A 15,037-nucleotide genomic window follows, 5' to 3' on the forward strand; every position below is an offset into this window, starting at 1 on the left:
TCATTTCATCAGAGGTAATCTGAGCACGATAGCTTTCGCCTCATCAATCGCCCCTCGATATCCTTGTGTATAGCTCCACTTATTTGCTTCGAAGAATGCATCACCAGTCGGCGCCAGGCCGACCTTATTATGTCGCCAATGGTCATTGGTCAATCGAGGACATAGTTTGATGCACCCATCGAACGTGCGTTTCATGATCAGTTTTTGTCTCAACACTTAACAGGTTGGGAAGTTGGACATCTCGTAAGTTACTGAGCACCTTATCTAGCTTTGTCCTCAAATACTGCTTGTCTTTTCCTTTTTGACTCTATATGATCGTGGGGCAGTAACAGGTCGCGGCGCATCTAGCATTCCATGACATGGGCGTTCGTTGTAGTCTTCATTTCCACATATGATTGCTTATTTCTGACTCTACATGTGCAACAGCTACAGGGCTATTCGGATCTTTCATAGATGGTGATAGCAGATGGTTATTAAGCTCACCTGCTAGTGGTGTTCCATTTCATGAAACACTGCTTTATGATTAGCCCATCATTGGTCGGATCTTGAAGCTTGAAGCTTTGAAGCCCGACTGTCGAAAACTACTGATGGGTCCAGTCATTTTAAAGGTCCATTACAAAGAAGTTTCTGATAAATTATAATCTTGTTTCGACTTCCTACCTCACTACAGAGGCCAGACGCCCCATAATTACGTAAAACATTTTCCATCATTTTTGTTTTCATTGCACGTCGTAGTTCTTCACGGCCTATAGGCTAGAAAGAACAAGGAACAGGCAGATAAGTGGCGGCTCTATGTTCTCCTGGTGACCCTGAAGGATATCTCGTTAATTGCCGTCCGAGCACCGGATTATTTCCAAAAACATAATTTGACCACAGATAGAAGATCTTCAGGGCTGAGAACATGTCTTCAGCGGGGTGGAAACGAGGGTGTTGTATCAGTGTGCTGTTAGTTGTCTGCCTGTACATTTTCCGAAAGCAGGGGCATCAAAACGCACTCCAATAATGAGGTTGGAAAGAATGCAAACTGTAATAGCAGCCCAAAGTGACGAGGCAAAATCACCCTGAAACAAGTGCGAAGCCCATAAGTACCCACATCCCTCGATCATCCTAGCATGCGTACACTAGTCGTCCTCCTGCTTGAGCCCCGTGCTGCTCGGCACCCATACCAAATCTTCCTCATCCTCACCTTTCTCACTCTCACCTGCCGTACCTTCTTCATCGCTGCTGAGTACCCAGTCTCCCTCGATCTTCCTATCCAGCGTTGCGATCTTCCCACCGCGGGCACGAATAAATGCGATCACCTCGCGAGCTTTCCTGTATCCCTTGGCGTCGGGTAATGCATCGCCATCTCCCCCATTGTCGGAAGAAGACGTGGATGAATTTTCTTCAACCCAGCCGAACCTCTTTGCCAAGTGGATGCTCGCGATCACACTCTTACCGTCTCCGCTTGCCTCCAAGGTCGTCAGGAACTCCGCAAGAGCTTTCACAGCCTCTCCACGTGCCCGGAGCAAATGCCTCATAATTCTTCTTGACGATGGCCTTCGGCGGCGTGCGAACTTGACAGGCGGCTCATCAGTAATCTGTGGTGGTAAGGAGCGTGGCGATGATGTTCCCGGAGTGGAGGAGTTTGCACGGTTCTTGTCGATCCAAGGGTTCTCAGGAGGCACCAGCGGTGTTGTATATTGAGACAGCGCAGACAGGGAAAGCTCCCATCTCCTAGGCGCCCATACGCCAACAAGAACGCGCCATGCCGCAATCACACGCTTGAGACTTGTTATTTATAGGTAAGTTAATAGCAATATGAAATCACAATGATTGGAACTCACTTCATGTAGATATCTGTAGAGAAGTTCCCATTGCTATGTTAGTAAGGCTCACATGTCCAGGGGTCTAAATATACGTGCCATTGATCAATCTATTGTGATAATATGCAAATGCCCAGACTGTGAACGCTGCCACGAGAGCACCAGTGCCTGTGTACCAGAGCATCGCCCAGAGCGCCCAGAACGTAGCAGGGTAAATCATCATGCACGATAACAAGCCAAAAACGGCCTTGTTCTGTGCCTGAGTCTCCTCTTCGTGCTCGACCAACCGAGCTCCAATTCGACCCATGACATATACTGGTGTGTGAAGTAAGAGCGGAAAGAGGAAGAAGGGAAGCCGAGTCAGGGCAGCAAGCGTGTCACGTATAAGGATAGAGAGTGTCAACAAACGTGAAGGAAGGGGGGTCGGATGAGATGGAGATAGCGTTGGCGGAAGTGGAAGTGAGGACAAGACGGAGTTTGTAAGATTAGTAGATTGAAGAAGCGAGTAGTATCCCAGAAGATGACGTCGAACAGTCGAGAAGTTTGGAGTAGCATCTGTTGTGGAAAAAAGATCAACTAGACTATGACAATACGTGAGCTGCCGAAACGAAGTGAACAAACAGCGCGCGCGAGAACGTACGTTTGTGAAATCGTGACAAATTCATCCAGGTCGATCGAGCGCTCATCTTCCCAGAGAAGGTCTCTTGCCATTCGAGCACTGTAAAGGGTATCCCTAAATGACAAATAATCAGAGTCCGCACACACCGCAATGAAACAAGATCGAAATACCAGTCAGGAGCATTGATGGTTGCCTCGACCAGCTCCCTCTCGATTGCACGTGTGAGGCGCTTTGCCGCTGCGCGTGGTGCCCCTTCTAAACCCGAAAAGAATTGTTCCTTGAACTCATCCATCGAAACCGGTTCACCAAAGCTATTGGAAATTTACGCCATCAGCGCCAGTATATCTCCATGCTAACCAAATCTCACTTCATAATCACCTATGCTGGTTTTTAGTGGAGTGCCTTTCAATGAATTAGGGGACATACGCTGCTTCGGTACTTGGACTTATTCGTATACACGATAGCGGCAGGGATGATCTGGACCCCGGGGCCCTTCACTCCGTTCTCCGCCGCCCACTTGGTGTATTCTAGTGCAGCCCAGGCAGCGCCATCCTTTACCTGCATGATCCTCGGCTCTGTGTAAGACGTGCCCTCCGGGAAAAGCGCAACTGCATCGCCCCGTGCAAGCGCTTCGATGGTTCCCCGGAATAGAACTTGACGGTCTTTCGACTTTCGGTCGACAGGAATATTGCCAGACGAGCGAAGCACCCAAGAAAGGACTGGGTTCGCAAAAAGTGATGCTTAAAGCAAGGAGCAAACGCGTTAACGGGAATTAAGGACTGTTGGGTCGATAAGGCTTGGTTCACCTTTACTCCAGTAGTGTAGAACACGCCTGTGTGGGAAGCTCGACGCTAAATAAATAAATAAAAGACACGATGAGCCCTCATCGAACCAACTAGAAGACCAGGAATAACTGACAAAGGATAGCAGGATCGATCATCATATTATGGTGGGTGGCAGTGCTGTGAAAGTGGGTCAGTATCGGTACCAGACTTTCTTCGAGTGTGCCACATGCAGGTGAAACAGATGTGGGGGTCAGCAGTCACGAATGTATATTTCTTTGCACTCCCCGGTCCACCCAACCGGTGACTCTAACCATGTAAGCGCTCTTAGACGAGTCCCATTCAAACTCAAACACGGGGCTCGAGCGTCACGCAGGCAAGTAATGCAAAATACGAAACTCACACAATGATTGGCCCATCCAGCGGAACGCGCTCGCCTCCAATTACACGTACTTCTGTGAAGAACGACCAGAGAGACCAATCTGCAAGGCGACGGATAACGAGGTGCAATACTTTCGAGTCGGACATGTTAAATGAGTTGGTTGGAATATAGGAGCAATAAGGCGCGAATATAAGTTGTGATATAGCAAGAATAACTGGTGCGGCAGCGCAGAGCTCGGCGGGGAGAGACTACGAACAACAGGCTGCACGGCCCTGAAAAGCTTGTGCAATAGGTAATTCATGTCCGCCACGTGCGCTAATACTCCCGCACGGACGTCCGTCGCCCACAACTGCCTGCAACTTGTCTTGCTGAGCTTGGTGCTGCAAGTACTGCCACGTATGTTGCATGGCTGGTGGCCAGCATATATGCCACCTAGCTGTATTAACCATAGTAAGCATACTTGGTACAAAGAACCACGGTATGTATCGCGGCAGGTCGGCAAAATCCGGTGGAGAGTGGGGTAGTGACGCGACTATGTTGTCTAAGACAAATCTCCCAGCTGAGTGAATCTGATCTGCGTCTATGCGTACCACTGAAACACAGACCGCCTTAGCTATACACGTCTCAGTTATACCCAACCCCAGTTTATTCTGAGCTGCCCTAATTGAGCTTCATGCGCACCGATGGCACCCTCAAAAGCCCCGAGTACACTCTCCGGAAGCTGCCTGCTGAGTTCCCTTACCGCGCCCAGACATATGAGCATAATACACCGTGCACCTGATCCAATAGTATAGGAGCGCATGGGCGCTGGCAGAAATGGGTGCAATACCGTCATATGAACAGTTTCAAAGAGTCACAGTGATTCGTACAATAATACACAGCGGGTACTCAACAAGTACAACCGCATCATGCCTGGGACTCTCACTCCACCCCAAGCGCAATCAACCCAGTGGCAGCCATCATGATGGATGCGCCCAGTAGTAGGGCTGGGGAAAGAAATACACACATATGCGAAAATGAGGGGCTAAAGAGGTAGGTCAATCGGCAATCAAAGATGTCTGGATCTAATCAGATGTCAGATACAAACGGTGGGATCCGACGCGATCACTTCCCCATGTCTATCAGCACCTTAAACTAAAGAGAGAAGGGAACTCACGCTGTTCGAAATACACCATATGCGGGAGATTGATGCCTGTCGATGCTGTGTAAAAGCCATGTCAAATACGAGAAGGCACGGACACAACGGAGTAAACATACGTATAGAGGCACTCCCTTCTGGATCTTCGCTGCCCACACATCTACGTACGTGGCGTGGAGCCGCTAAACGCTATGTCAGTGCGAGTCTTTGGAAAAGCAGAATGTTTCGAACGCGGTTCGGTGAACTGCCAATATTCCGTGGCACTGATAACCATGTGAGCTTCGTGATAAATATATAGCAAAATAGCCTTCTTCACTGATGCTTGTAGCCTAGCCTCGTAGGTATCATTGTCGGCACGCCGTCTAAGTATGGCGTTGATTACATTCTAGAACGTACGTATACGGAACATACCGAACGAATGCACGGCTGTAGTAGCATGCGAGTGTCGAGTAAGCGAGACATGCTCTCAGAGGGGCACGACAAAAGAGCGCACCTCGGAAAATATTATCCATTCCGATCACGGATTCCACGAGCTCAGCGAATGAGTGATCCCCTGTCCTTGGCTGTCCTGGCAGTCATATTCAGTAACATCGCGCAATAGGGGTACAAGAATTGTTACCAAATGTGAACAATCGCAGCGCAGCATCAGGGAAACTGTTCCTGATAGATAATGCTGCAATGCAGGCAATGGCACCCTGCTCGAGGAACTAACATAAGTTGTATCCACCAAGAGGCACGATCTGACGCACTCCAAGCGAATGACCTGGGGGTATCATTGGTTCGTATATATTAATAACGGACAGCGTGGCTTACCGGACACAGCTACCTCATACTCGGGATATTTCTCAAACTGCTCGCGTAAAACATTAAGCACGCGCTCTCCAACGCTTCTAAAAGCATAAAGAAAGCCTGTATGCACGTGGGCATCCGTGTTCTTTGGCAGGCCTGGTCCACGAAGGGGAGAAAGCACGAGGGACGTATCTGAAAGTTGACGTCGGGTGTCAAAGTTGCCATGTTGGAAGCTTACGCCTTGAAATTCACCAATCATCGCGCTCGCAATCTCACGGCTGCCCCTGAATGAAACCACAAGTTCATTCCTTGTGTCATCACGAGCAACGAAACCTTGAGTAGCCGTAATTACATCTGTAAACTGCATGATATCAGCAATCAGAACACGACACACCACAAGGTGGTTATCGACCATGTGCGCACCTGGGTGACTAATGTGTTTCCCATCGGACGCGGGCATAGAACTTGATACGCGCCAGATGCAAACTTCGTGTATCTCACAAGCTCATTGTAGACCTCCTCGGGAATACCATTTTCAGGATCATGCACTGTACCTGGGAAGTGGGGCCACTTCCAGAACGAGCTGGGAGGACGCGACGTGTCATCAGGCGGGTTTCTGTACCAATCGTTATAATGGAGTTGTGCGGCATGGACGACAAACATACTTGTGCATGATGGTTCAGGGTCAACTTGAAGCAGCTTAGTCTGAGACCGCTAGATCCGGCAAGCCATTGGTGGGATTGACTCTGAAGTACTGATAGTATCGAGTATGGATCAGCGAAATACTTTCCAGCCACATGCAAGCCTTAGAGCCATTCCATGTAGTCAGTCTGATATTCCGGAATCAATCAATTTTGTTGGTTTACTGTAGCAACAACGTCAAGGCTAACTCGTCTTCGAGCTCCGCGATTAATGACGATGAGTACCGGGTCGGGCGTTGCCGACGGAAAACGATGCTGACAAGTACTGTACAGTTGCTGTACAAGCGATACCAGGCGACACCGTGTATCACCGTGTATCTTTCTCAGACAATATTTTATGTTCCGGTTTACTACAGAGCCTTCACCATATGACACGGACAACCCTGAGAATCGGAGGAAGACTGGGTCCTGTGGAGGTCATTAATGTAATCAAATCAAAATGAAAGCACAAATGACATATGACGGACAAGTCAGATAATTGTGCGACCTTGCAACTTAAGCAAGGTTGTTGATCATGAACCTATATTGGCTATGTAGAGTGGGGGCATCAAGTACGTTAAATCATTACAATGCGTAAATGTACAGAATGAACGTGATGTATGTGAATCATTTATGAACTATTTAAAGGAATGTAACTGGACGCCAGCGCCCTTGAATAAAATATAAAATGTATGCCGGTCTCGGACAGGAGCCCGACGACTCTATGATGATGAACCGACAGAGCTCCAGTATACGCTCGGCCTTCAATAGGACGAGCGTCTCCCCGAACTGCGGTACTTCTCCGGTCCGCCCCTTCCATTGCCCGAGCCTGGTGACATGAACCCTAGCAAGCGCTTGAACAGAGGTTGCGGCTTCTTCGGAGCAGGTGTCTATATTTGTATGCGACAAAGATTCACGATACGAGAGCAAAACAAACGACAAGCATCAGCGTCGAGACAATGATGCAGGCAGGCTTGTAAAGGCGCACCCCATACTGATACTCCAAACGACCGTTAGGGATGTGGTGCGACTGCCCGGGTGGGAGGTAAACTGTTCGCTGGTGAGATCCGTGGTGCTGCGGAGGGTAATAATATGCCGGAGATGTGTGTTGCCGCACGGGTTGCGATTGCTTCTGCGGATAGGGATATGGTTGGGTGCGTTGGTGGTGGTGTGTAGGGGCCGCAGGTGGTGGATAGATGACTTGTATGGTCTGCGAGCGTGATGGTGGCTTGCGGGCTGAGCTAGAACGAGAACGTGATGTGGTATGCAAGGTGGTATGACTAGAGTGAGGGTACGACCATATTTCGACGGGCTGCGAGCGAGAAGCTGAATGTGAACGAGAAGATTTGTGCCTATATGGCTCTTCTTGTCTCGCAGGAGGCATATTGACAGTCATGGAGCGGCTGGGCGGAGGGCGCTGGCGTCTTCCATCTGGCTCGTAGAACGAGCGGTCACGCAATGTGGGCGACAAGAGGAATGGATTGGAGTAGGAATGAGCCTGAGCAGTTGTCTGGGAGACCCAGTTTGAAACCCGAGCCTGCTGAGCAAGATGGTTCTCCCATGCGGCGGGCGAATAATCATATTCAGTCATGTTAATGCCGATGAAAGTGGTAGACAGATGCAAAAAATCGCTGTTGGTATATGTACAGATGGATGACACGATATGGTTCCTGGAATGTGGCGCGTTGGTAGATGACCTCCGTGCAGCAGAACGACCAACTGGTGAGAGCTGGGCGATATTATCAAGTAAATCGATCTTGACCGATATAAAGGGACCACAGAGAAATGATGGCGTGTTATAAATTGGCTCCAATGGGCCGCCAGGCCACCGAAAATAACGCAGAACAACGTTTCCTGTCCACGAGGAGGCGCAAGTCACTCTGAAACGAACCTATTGTCCTGCTTATGTAAACAATACTAAACCCCCAGCCTCAACCCCTGGCCTCAACCAAGTAAGTACTGGACTTTTGGATTCAACTTGGTTATATTCATATGAATGGCAGGCATGAAAGCACTAGGGGAGTCCAAACACTAGTAGTATTCGCCTGTAGTACTGACTCTGGGAGGATTGCAACGAACAGGTCTTCTCATTTCATCCTCTTCACGATCCGACGTCCGACATTCGACGCGTTGCCCAACGCTATTGGAAGGTCGGCGGGCTCGCGCCTGCATAACGCAAATTGTGTACAAACTCCGGAAGATAACCGCGAGATTAACGAGAATCCGGAGATGCGCGCGTCTTCTTTGACCCCTAAAATCATTGCAGTAAGTATCGATACGGGAGATGATATCGATGGTATCGATTCATACCCATTTGACAACGATGATCCGCCCAGCATGTAGGGTCTGGGAACTCGGCAGTGCTCCCCCTCTACGAAACACTTGACTACGTGGCCGTTCTTGAACTTCATCACAGGCTTTCCCTTCGACATCATCATGATCATCTCGCCTCTTGTGCCCAGCTGCAACACCCTTATCTCCTTCACGCGTGGTTTACCTTTATCAATTTCAATTTTCTGCCTATCGCATCCCAGAACTCTGACCTTCTGACCTACCTTTTCAAGCGGGAAGAACAGGTCAAGCTCATCATCTCCCGGATGATTGACTAGCATTCATCCATCCTTCTGGCTTCGGACCGTGTATGTTCCTAAACGTTGCAAGATGCTGTTTTTTGATTGGCAAGAACGTGGTTGACGGCGATGATGGAACGACATCATACTTCTAGTATGGCAATATGGTTGATCGAAACATGTTACAGTCGTTGTTGAAACACTGCCAGGAATGGCCCGTTGTTACCCTTTTGGATTTTCATTCCTTTGTTGGCCGATATGGCAGGTACATAGGGGTGCCTCTTTCGTCCATATCTGAGTCACTACCAAGACCCTCCATCATTCTACTGTCCAGGATCAGGCAAGCTGTGTCAAGAACAATTGCCACAGCGACTAACACCAAAAACCTCCGTTCAGCCAAACGCATACGGTTCAATACGCCCTGTCTTACCCTCACATCGCCGCCCCCAGAGCCCTGATATCACCTGGCCCAGTTTTGCAGCAACCACCGAAGATAATCTTGTTCCAGGCCCTCCCTTTGGCCTCTTTGACGATACAGGCCAAATCCTCTGCCCACCGATCACTCTCCCCAGGCTCTTGGAATGCTTGAGTAGACAAATCAAATCCGCCTCCTCCATTGGGGTGCAAAACAAGGAACCGTCTCTTATTTCCATCCACCACCCGTTCAAATTCTCGTAGTAACTCCGGAATGAACCTGAGCGCTGTGCAGTTGATTCCAATACCGTTTGGTACTGGCATGTTGTCATCGCTGCGAATCATAGCGTTTGCGACTTCGCTAGCCGTAAAGTGGTGCCCTCCAGGTTGCCGAGTGTCTGGATACTTGCCCTCAGGAAAGGTCGCGGTAATCCACCAAGGTTTGGGACTGATGCTCTCCTTCATATGATTCATTGCTTGCCTGATCGCCTCCACCTCTCTCACCACCGGCACTGTCTCAAACGCAACAAAATCGACCTTGTCCCACGTCTCTTTATCAGACGTGAACACCCGAATTCGATCCTCGTGAAAGCGTGTCAACGCTTTTATAGAGTTGTTCTTCCCTTCGATATCATCGCCGAAGGAGGTCATATTTTCCTCCGAGTCGCTGTACGCACGGGGTCCGTAAGGAGGGGGGTAGATTCCACCAAAATCTTGCATAGGGGCAAGTATAGCGCCAAAGGGTCCAAGCGAGAGAGCGATATTGATGTCCTTCGGGCTGACATCAAGGTGTTCATTACAAAACTGACGTCTGGCTTTGTCCGCTATGTGAACGGCGTTACGCATGGCCTCGGTAGCGATTTCGTGGGAGTACCCTGCACGATCGAATGATTCGAATGCAGCCCGGTAGCTGTGGATGACTGGTGCACAACTTGCGACAAGGCATAATGGACACACTTACGTCGCTGTGAGGAGGACCCTCGATCCAGCCTCTAGAAATGCAAGATGAGCTTGTTGCAGGGTATCTGGCGCATCTAGGATGATACGAGCGGACCACAATGGGGTGTGCGAGATTGGGAGGTGGAAGCGATCCTCTAGAGTAGTGCCCTGCAAGAAATGAGCTCATATGTACAAAGACACCAGTACGATAACTCACGAGTCCTCCATCAGACAAAAGCATCGTATCTTCGAGCATCGTCGTGGCTGGTCACTGGTGAATGTGATTTAGAAGAAGAGATGAATTAGGCTACTCCGAGTCCGACACCGACTTGACACGAAGCGCCGCGGTGTTTTCTACCCCTGTCCACTGCCTCAAGGAGTTCTGGACTAAAATCGTCATACAAAACCCATAATTGTGTGTGGAAGAAAGACCTTGATCTCTCCAATGCCAAACTTGTCGATTCGGCCAAGTCACATCAATGATCAGATTCATGACATCAAAACTGGCCTGTGATGCGGAATCTGGATACGATGAAGTCCGAGTCCGAGTCGCAGGGAAGTCAAGATGCTGTTTGTTCTAATCCGCTGGAGTACGTAGTAAGTCACGGTAGCAAGCATGGTAAGTTACTATGGCTCCAAATTACAGCATCCCGCAAACAACTACAACAGCTCGCAACCTTGCGTAAACGTCGGAACGATGGACTAGGAGACCGGGAATCAGACAGACGTTCATTTAATGGGAAGAGCCTCTCGGAAGAGATGAAGTCGTCAGCAAGGGCCCTCAAAGCCTGGCGGTAGTACGTGTCGAGCTGCTGTGTGGGCGTCTTCAAGACGAGCTCATGAAATTGAAGGCCTAGCTAGCTCGCTTTCAAACTCATGGCTGCTCAAATTTCTGCTCGTTGCGTGCGTATTCGCCCCGATCTCATTTGATTTTGTACTCATCTTGTCTCTCAACAGCCTTGCCAACAACCTCGCAGAAAGACTGCGCCAGCGGGGTGTCCTGTTTGACTTGGATGAAGCCATTGAGCTCCATCGAGCTGCACTAGCACTCTGTGCCGCTGATCATCCTCGTCGATCCAGGTCTCTCAACAACTTTGCCAAAAGCCTTCGAGACAGATTCAAGTTGGAATGTGTCCTCTGACTTGGAAGAGGCCATCGAGTTCAATCGAGCTGTGCTGGCACTCTGCCCACTAGCTATCCTCATCGATCCAGGTCTTCCAACGACCTTGCCAACAGCCTTCACACCAGAATCGAACAGGATGGCATTCGGTCTGACCTGTCTGAGGCCATCGAGCTCAATCGAGCTGCATTAGCACTTCGTCTTGCCGGTCGATCGGGCAACTTTGCCACCACCCTCTCGACCTTTGTATCTCAACAATCTTGCCACCGCCCTTCCGGAAAGATTCGAGCAGCGGGTCGTCCTTTCTGACCTGGATGAGGCCATCGGCCTCGAGCGAGCTGCACTGGCGCATTATCCCCCTGGAAACACTGATCGATTCACGTTTCTCAACCTTTCCATCAGCCTTCGAACCTGGATGAGGCCATCGAGCTCAATCGAGCTGCACTGGCGCTCCTTCCCTCTGGCCATCCACATCGATCCTCATCCCTCGACATCCTTGCCAGGAGCCTACAAGGGGGTCCTACCAGCAGGGAATCTTGTCTGACCTGAATGGGGCCATCGAAGTCAATCGAGCTTTACTGGCCCTCCGTCCCACTGGCCATCCTCGTCGGGTCATGCCTATTAATAACCTTGCCGACAGCCTTCAAGGCAGATTCCAGCAGCTGGGCATCTTGCCTGGCCTGAATGAAGCCATCGAGCTTCATCGAGATGCTCTCTCGCTCCGTCCCTTCAGCAATCCTGATCGATCAACGTCTTTCAACAGCCTTGCCATCAGCCTTCTAGACAGGTTCCAGCAGCATGGCCGTTCATCAGACTTAAAAGAGGCCTTCAGCCCTCATTTACAAGTCCCCGAAGTATCTCACATGGCCTCTCGTGGAGATCTTCGTGTTGCAAAGCCACGAGCCCTCTCCGCCGAGTACCTGAAGCATAGCATTGGTTGCCTATCAGACCGCATTGAAATCACTCGATCAGCATGTTGCGGTTTCGTCATCATCTTCCCGCCATCTCGATATGGCCAGGGAGGCCACTTCAGAGTCCCTTGCCACGGATGCTTTATCATGCGTTGTTCGTTATGGAGCCTTGGAGACTGCTGTAGAATTGGTGGAGCAAGGCCGTGCAGTATACTGGACCCAGTTGGCGCACTTTCGCACCCACTGGATGACCGTGCTATTTCAGGTGATGCCGGCGGAGCCTTAGGAGATGGATTCAAGCAATGGAAGGATATCGTTGGCCATATTATTCAAGTGCTGAGGTAGTTCGTGGGCTCGTGGCTCACGCATTTGGTGATGTCCTACTGCCGAGTTCACGCTGCTCTATCTACATGCAGCAGGACCCTACGAGCTGAATTACATCTCCTCCTTACACCCCAACTTTGGCAGCGCTCATTCTTGCAGGACAGCAAGTTTCTCGAGATGCGTCCACTCAGAATTTCGTTGCCAACGGTCAAGCAAACCCAGACGGAGGGAAGGCACTTCGCTGTGTCGCTGCTGAGTTGGATGTCGTTGCTCAGCGTGTTAAGTCCTTCCTGTCATTTATATCGCTTGCGGACAGTGAAACGACAGTCTAGGGAGCCTTGGATCCGTTGAGCCGCAAACAGTGGCTCCACCTGGCCTGTCATGGCATGCCAAATCGAAAACAACCATTCGAGTCTTCGTTCGCCATGCACGACGGGCCTTTAATATCAGGGATATCATACGAACTCACTTGCAGAACCCGGAGTTTGCATTCCTGTCGGCTGGTGGCGATAAGTCGAGCCCCGATGAGGCAATTCATCTCGCTGCAGTCACGCAATTTCCTGGATTTTTCAGTTTGATAGGTTCTATGTGGTCTGTCGCCGACAGTGTCGCAGGCGAGAACGTCTCTGTCCTTTATCATGACAACTTGGTTGATGATTCAGGGAAATTGAACTACAGACGTGCCACAGGAGCGTTGCACAAGGGTTGCGCAAGAAGATTCCATTTGAACAGCAGATCGTGTTTGTTCACATTGGTGTCTAGTTTATTTGCAGTCACTCGTATACTTCTGTTAACCACTCCCTACAGCCGTCCCAAACGTTCATGTCTGTACTCCAGTGCGGTTGTTTATCTACTGGGTTCTTACCTCAAATCGCTGTACAGTACCAACTCATCGCGTTGAAGAACATAATTCAGTGGTTTCCGTGCCACGGCTGCCGCCCTCAGTGTCCAGAGATATCATAAACTAGCGAGCACAGTGATCTCCAGTGCCCCCAAGGCAGGGGACATTGCGGACGAAATTCCCATTCGAACTCTCGATCGTATTTGTTGACATAGGCGTTTACTTTGAAACCTATCGGCAGGATCGATGTGTTGACAATGATAAAGCCTGGGACTTTGTAGTCTACTATTCCGATTACTACCACCATTCACGCCCACAACCTCTCGAGCAAGGACAACGTTCTAGGCGCAATCCTCGCCCCGCTTGGCATGTGCTGCATTGCCTTGAATGCTATAACCGCTCATAGGATATTGTCTGGCTCGGACGATTCCTCCACGCGTTTTTGTCCTGCACACATCTCGGGCAGCGTCAGATACGCATGCTACATCCAACATCCAGATGCCCACCTGAAAGTTTGTGTGTTCGTCTCTGGACTGCCAGCAGCCACTCTGACTAGCAGAATTCTTCATGATACTAGTACTAGGCTTCTTGTGCCTGTGATACAATCAATGCCTCGGTGGGCGGGCATTGATCCGGATGGCATCTGCATGTAGATCTCCTTAGTATCACCTGGGGCAGGCATCGTCATATGCCAGCTCAGAAAAGTGGAAATATATTCGTATCAGCGAAATACGCCGCGACATATGGACGCCCCTGCTTCCTATCCTTCCGATTTGCAAGAAACCAGAACATGCACGTACATACTGATGATCAAATTCTTCATTTCAATAGGATGAGCGTCTCCTGAAGTTACGATGCTTCTTCGATCCGTCCTGTTCACTGCCGGAATGTATGAACAGCAACAGATTATTAGTGGCACGAACCCGAACAAAGTGTTTGAGCAGAAGCTGCGGCTTTTTGGGAGCGAGTGGCCATATTCGCATGTGATAAGCATTCAAGAAAATCCCTCGCCCCATACTGATACTCCAAACGACTGTAAGAGATATGGTGCGACTGCCCCGCCAACCTGTGGGCGTGAAGCTCGGTGAGATCTGAGAGGTGGTAAATCGGAGCGAAGGGTACGACAAAATGTCAACGGGTTGTGAGTGAGAATGTGAAATGAGAGTTCAGTTGCCTCGCGGGATCCGGGAGCACCGTGACGGCCTTATGTATGTAAAACGATACGTCACCTAACACCGGGCCAACTCCCGGACTTCGATTTCGAACGCTTCAAGTTGCGTCCATCATGATTAACAGGCCACGACACAAGCACTACATAGGTCCAAGCGATGTATAAACAGGCCTCGTTCTGTCACCAAAGTGGAGGAGACAATCAATTCAACATTTCTGCGGCTGTACATGCTGCAGTTCACTAAGCCGAGGTTGCGAGGAAACATTTTCTGGGTGGACCCTCTGCGGCATCGCAAAGTATCATACAGCTGCCAGCATTGATTCGACTACGCCAAGCTAGCAGTCGCAAGTTCGAAACAAAGGGTGCAAAAAACCTTTGCATTTCGATATGTAACATACTTAACGCCGCTGGCCTCAGCTACGAATGCCAGTGAGTGATACATTTGAAACTTGGTGCTTTCCCAGCTCAATTTCTCGTGGATGTGCGATTCCGCGCCGCTAGAGACATCGTAATAAAATTGGAGCTCTGTGACTGCACTAGTCGATTGCAGTA

At 49.8% G+C, this 15,037-nt stretch overlaps 5 protein-coding genes across 5 annotated transcripts; 1 reads left to right on the forward strand and 4 right to left on the reverse strand.

The window, feature by feature from the left end:
• Positions 1–639: 639 nt before the first annotated feature.
• Positions 640–3,734, reverse strand: DEU56DRAFT_958736 (uncharacterized protein; the record flags this gene model as incomplete). Its single annotated transcript, XM_041359285.1, has 9 exons — positions 640–1,770; positions 1,901–2,386; positions 2,446–2,538; positions 2,595–2,735; positions 2,792–2,802; positions 2,851–3,164; positions 3,231–3,275; positions 3,343–3,386; positions 3,610–3,734. The coding sequence occupies 9 exons, from the start codon at positions 3,732–3,734 to the stop codon at positions 1,122–1,124; spliced, it is 1,908 nt and encodes a 635-aa protein (XP_041205368.1). The 3' UTR covers positions 640–1,121.
• An 809-nt stretch (positions 3,735–4,543) lies between these two features.
• Positions 4,544–6,407, reverse strand: DEU56DRAFT_529596 (Alpha/Beta hydrolase protein). The gene is made up of 13 exons (XM_041346652.1): positions 6,181–6,407; positions 5,939–6,131; positions 5,768–5,876; positions 5,540–5,707; positions 5,476–5,489; positions 5,346–5,421; positions 5,220–5,294; positions 5,138–5,152; positions 5,043–5,088; positions 4,958–4,989; positions 4,846–4,908; positions 4,745–4,789; positions 4,544–4,695 (listed from the first exon to the last, which is right to left on the reverse strand). The coding sequence occupies exons 1-13, from the start codon at positions 6,186–6,188 to the stop codon at positions 4,664–4,666; spliced, it is 876 nt and encodes a 291-aa protein (XP_041205369.1). The 5' UTR covers positions 6,189–6,407; the 3' UTR covers positions 4,544–4,663.
• A 120-nt stretch (positions 6,408–6,527) lies between these two features.
• On the reverse strand, positions 6,528–8,097 carry DEU56DRAFT_820470 (uncharacterized protein). The gene is made up of 2 exons (XM_041354080.1): positions 7,184–8,097; positions 6,528–7,085 (listed from the first exon to the last, which is right to left on the reverse strand). The coding sequence occupies exons 1-2, from the start codon at positions 7,784–7,786 to the stop codon at positions 6,960–6,962; spliced, it is 729 nt and encodes a 242-aa protein (XP_041205370.1). The 5' UTR covers positions 7,787–8,097; the 3' UTR covers positions 6,528–6,959.
• A 1,100-nt stretch (positions 8,098–9,197) lies between these two features.
• DEU56DRAFT_915737 (Homocysteine S-methyltransferase) lies at positions 9,198–10,374 on the reverse strand (the record flags this gene model as incomplete). The annotated part of the gene is made up of 3 exons (XM_041357780.1): positions 9,198–10,089; positions 10,141–10,286; positions 10,336–10,374. The coding sequence occupies 3 exons, from the start codon at positions 10,372–10,374 to the stop codon at positions 9,198–9,200; spliced, it is 1,077 nt and encodes a 358-aa protein (XP_041205371.1).
• Positions 10,375–10,683: 309 nt separating this feature from the next.
• Positions 10,684–12,494, forward strand: DEU56DRAFT_915738 (uncharacterized protein; the record flags this gene model as incomplete). The annotated part of the gene is made up of 6 exons (XM_041357781.1): positions 10,684–10,708; positions 10,765–10,915; positions 10,980–11,021; positions 11,076–11,240; positions 11,313–11,484; positions 11,742–12,494. The coding sequence occupies 6 exons, from the start codon at positions 10,684–10,686 to the stop codon at positions 12,492–12,494; spliced, it is 1,308 nt and encodes a 435-aa protein (XP_041205372.1).
• Positions 12,495–15,037: the final 2,543 nt, after the last annotated feature.

This window comes from Suillus clintonianus (genome assembly GCF_016758775.1).
Source record: "Suillus clintonianus strain FC179 chromosome Unknown DEU56scaffold_72, whole genome shotgun sequence".
In the NCBI taxonomy this organism is placed as follows: domain Eukaryota; kingdom Fungi; phylum Basidiomycota; class Agaricomycetes; order Boletales; family Suillaceae; genus Suillus; species Suillus clintonianus.

What these genes read in the sequence shown, in the direction of transcription:
- DEU56DRAFT_529596 (XM_041346652.1), bottom strand. An exon ending in GCTGCGATTGTTCACATTTG is followed by an intron (nt 5,295 to 5,345) that starts GTAACAATTCTT and finishes TATGACTGCCAG; the next exon opens with GACAGCCAAGGACAGGGGAT. An exon ending in TTGGCAGTTCACCGAACCGC is followed by an intron (nt 4,909 to 4,957) that starts GTTCGAAACATT and finishes CATAGCGTTTAG; the next exon opens with CGGCTCCACGCCACGTACGT.
- DEU56DRAFT_820470 (XM_041354080.1), bottom strand. Translation starts at nt 7,786, where the DNA reads ATGACTGAATATGATTATTCGCCCGCCGCATGGGAGAACCATCTTGCT. An exon ending in GTTTGGAGTATCAGTATGGG is followed by an intron (nt 7,086 to 7,183) that starts GTGCGCCTTTAC and finishes ATACAAATATAG; the next exon opens with ACACCTGCTCCGAAGAAGCC.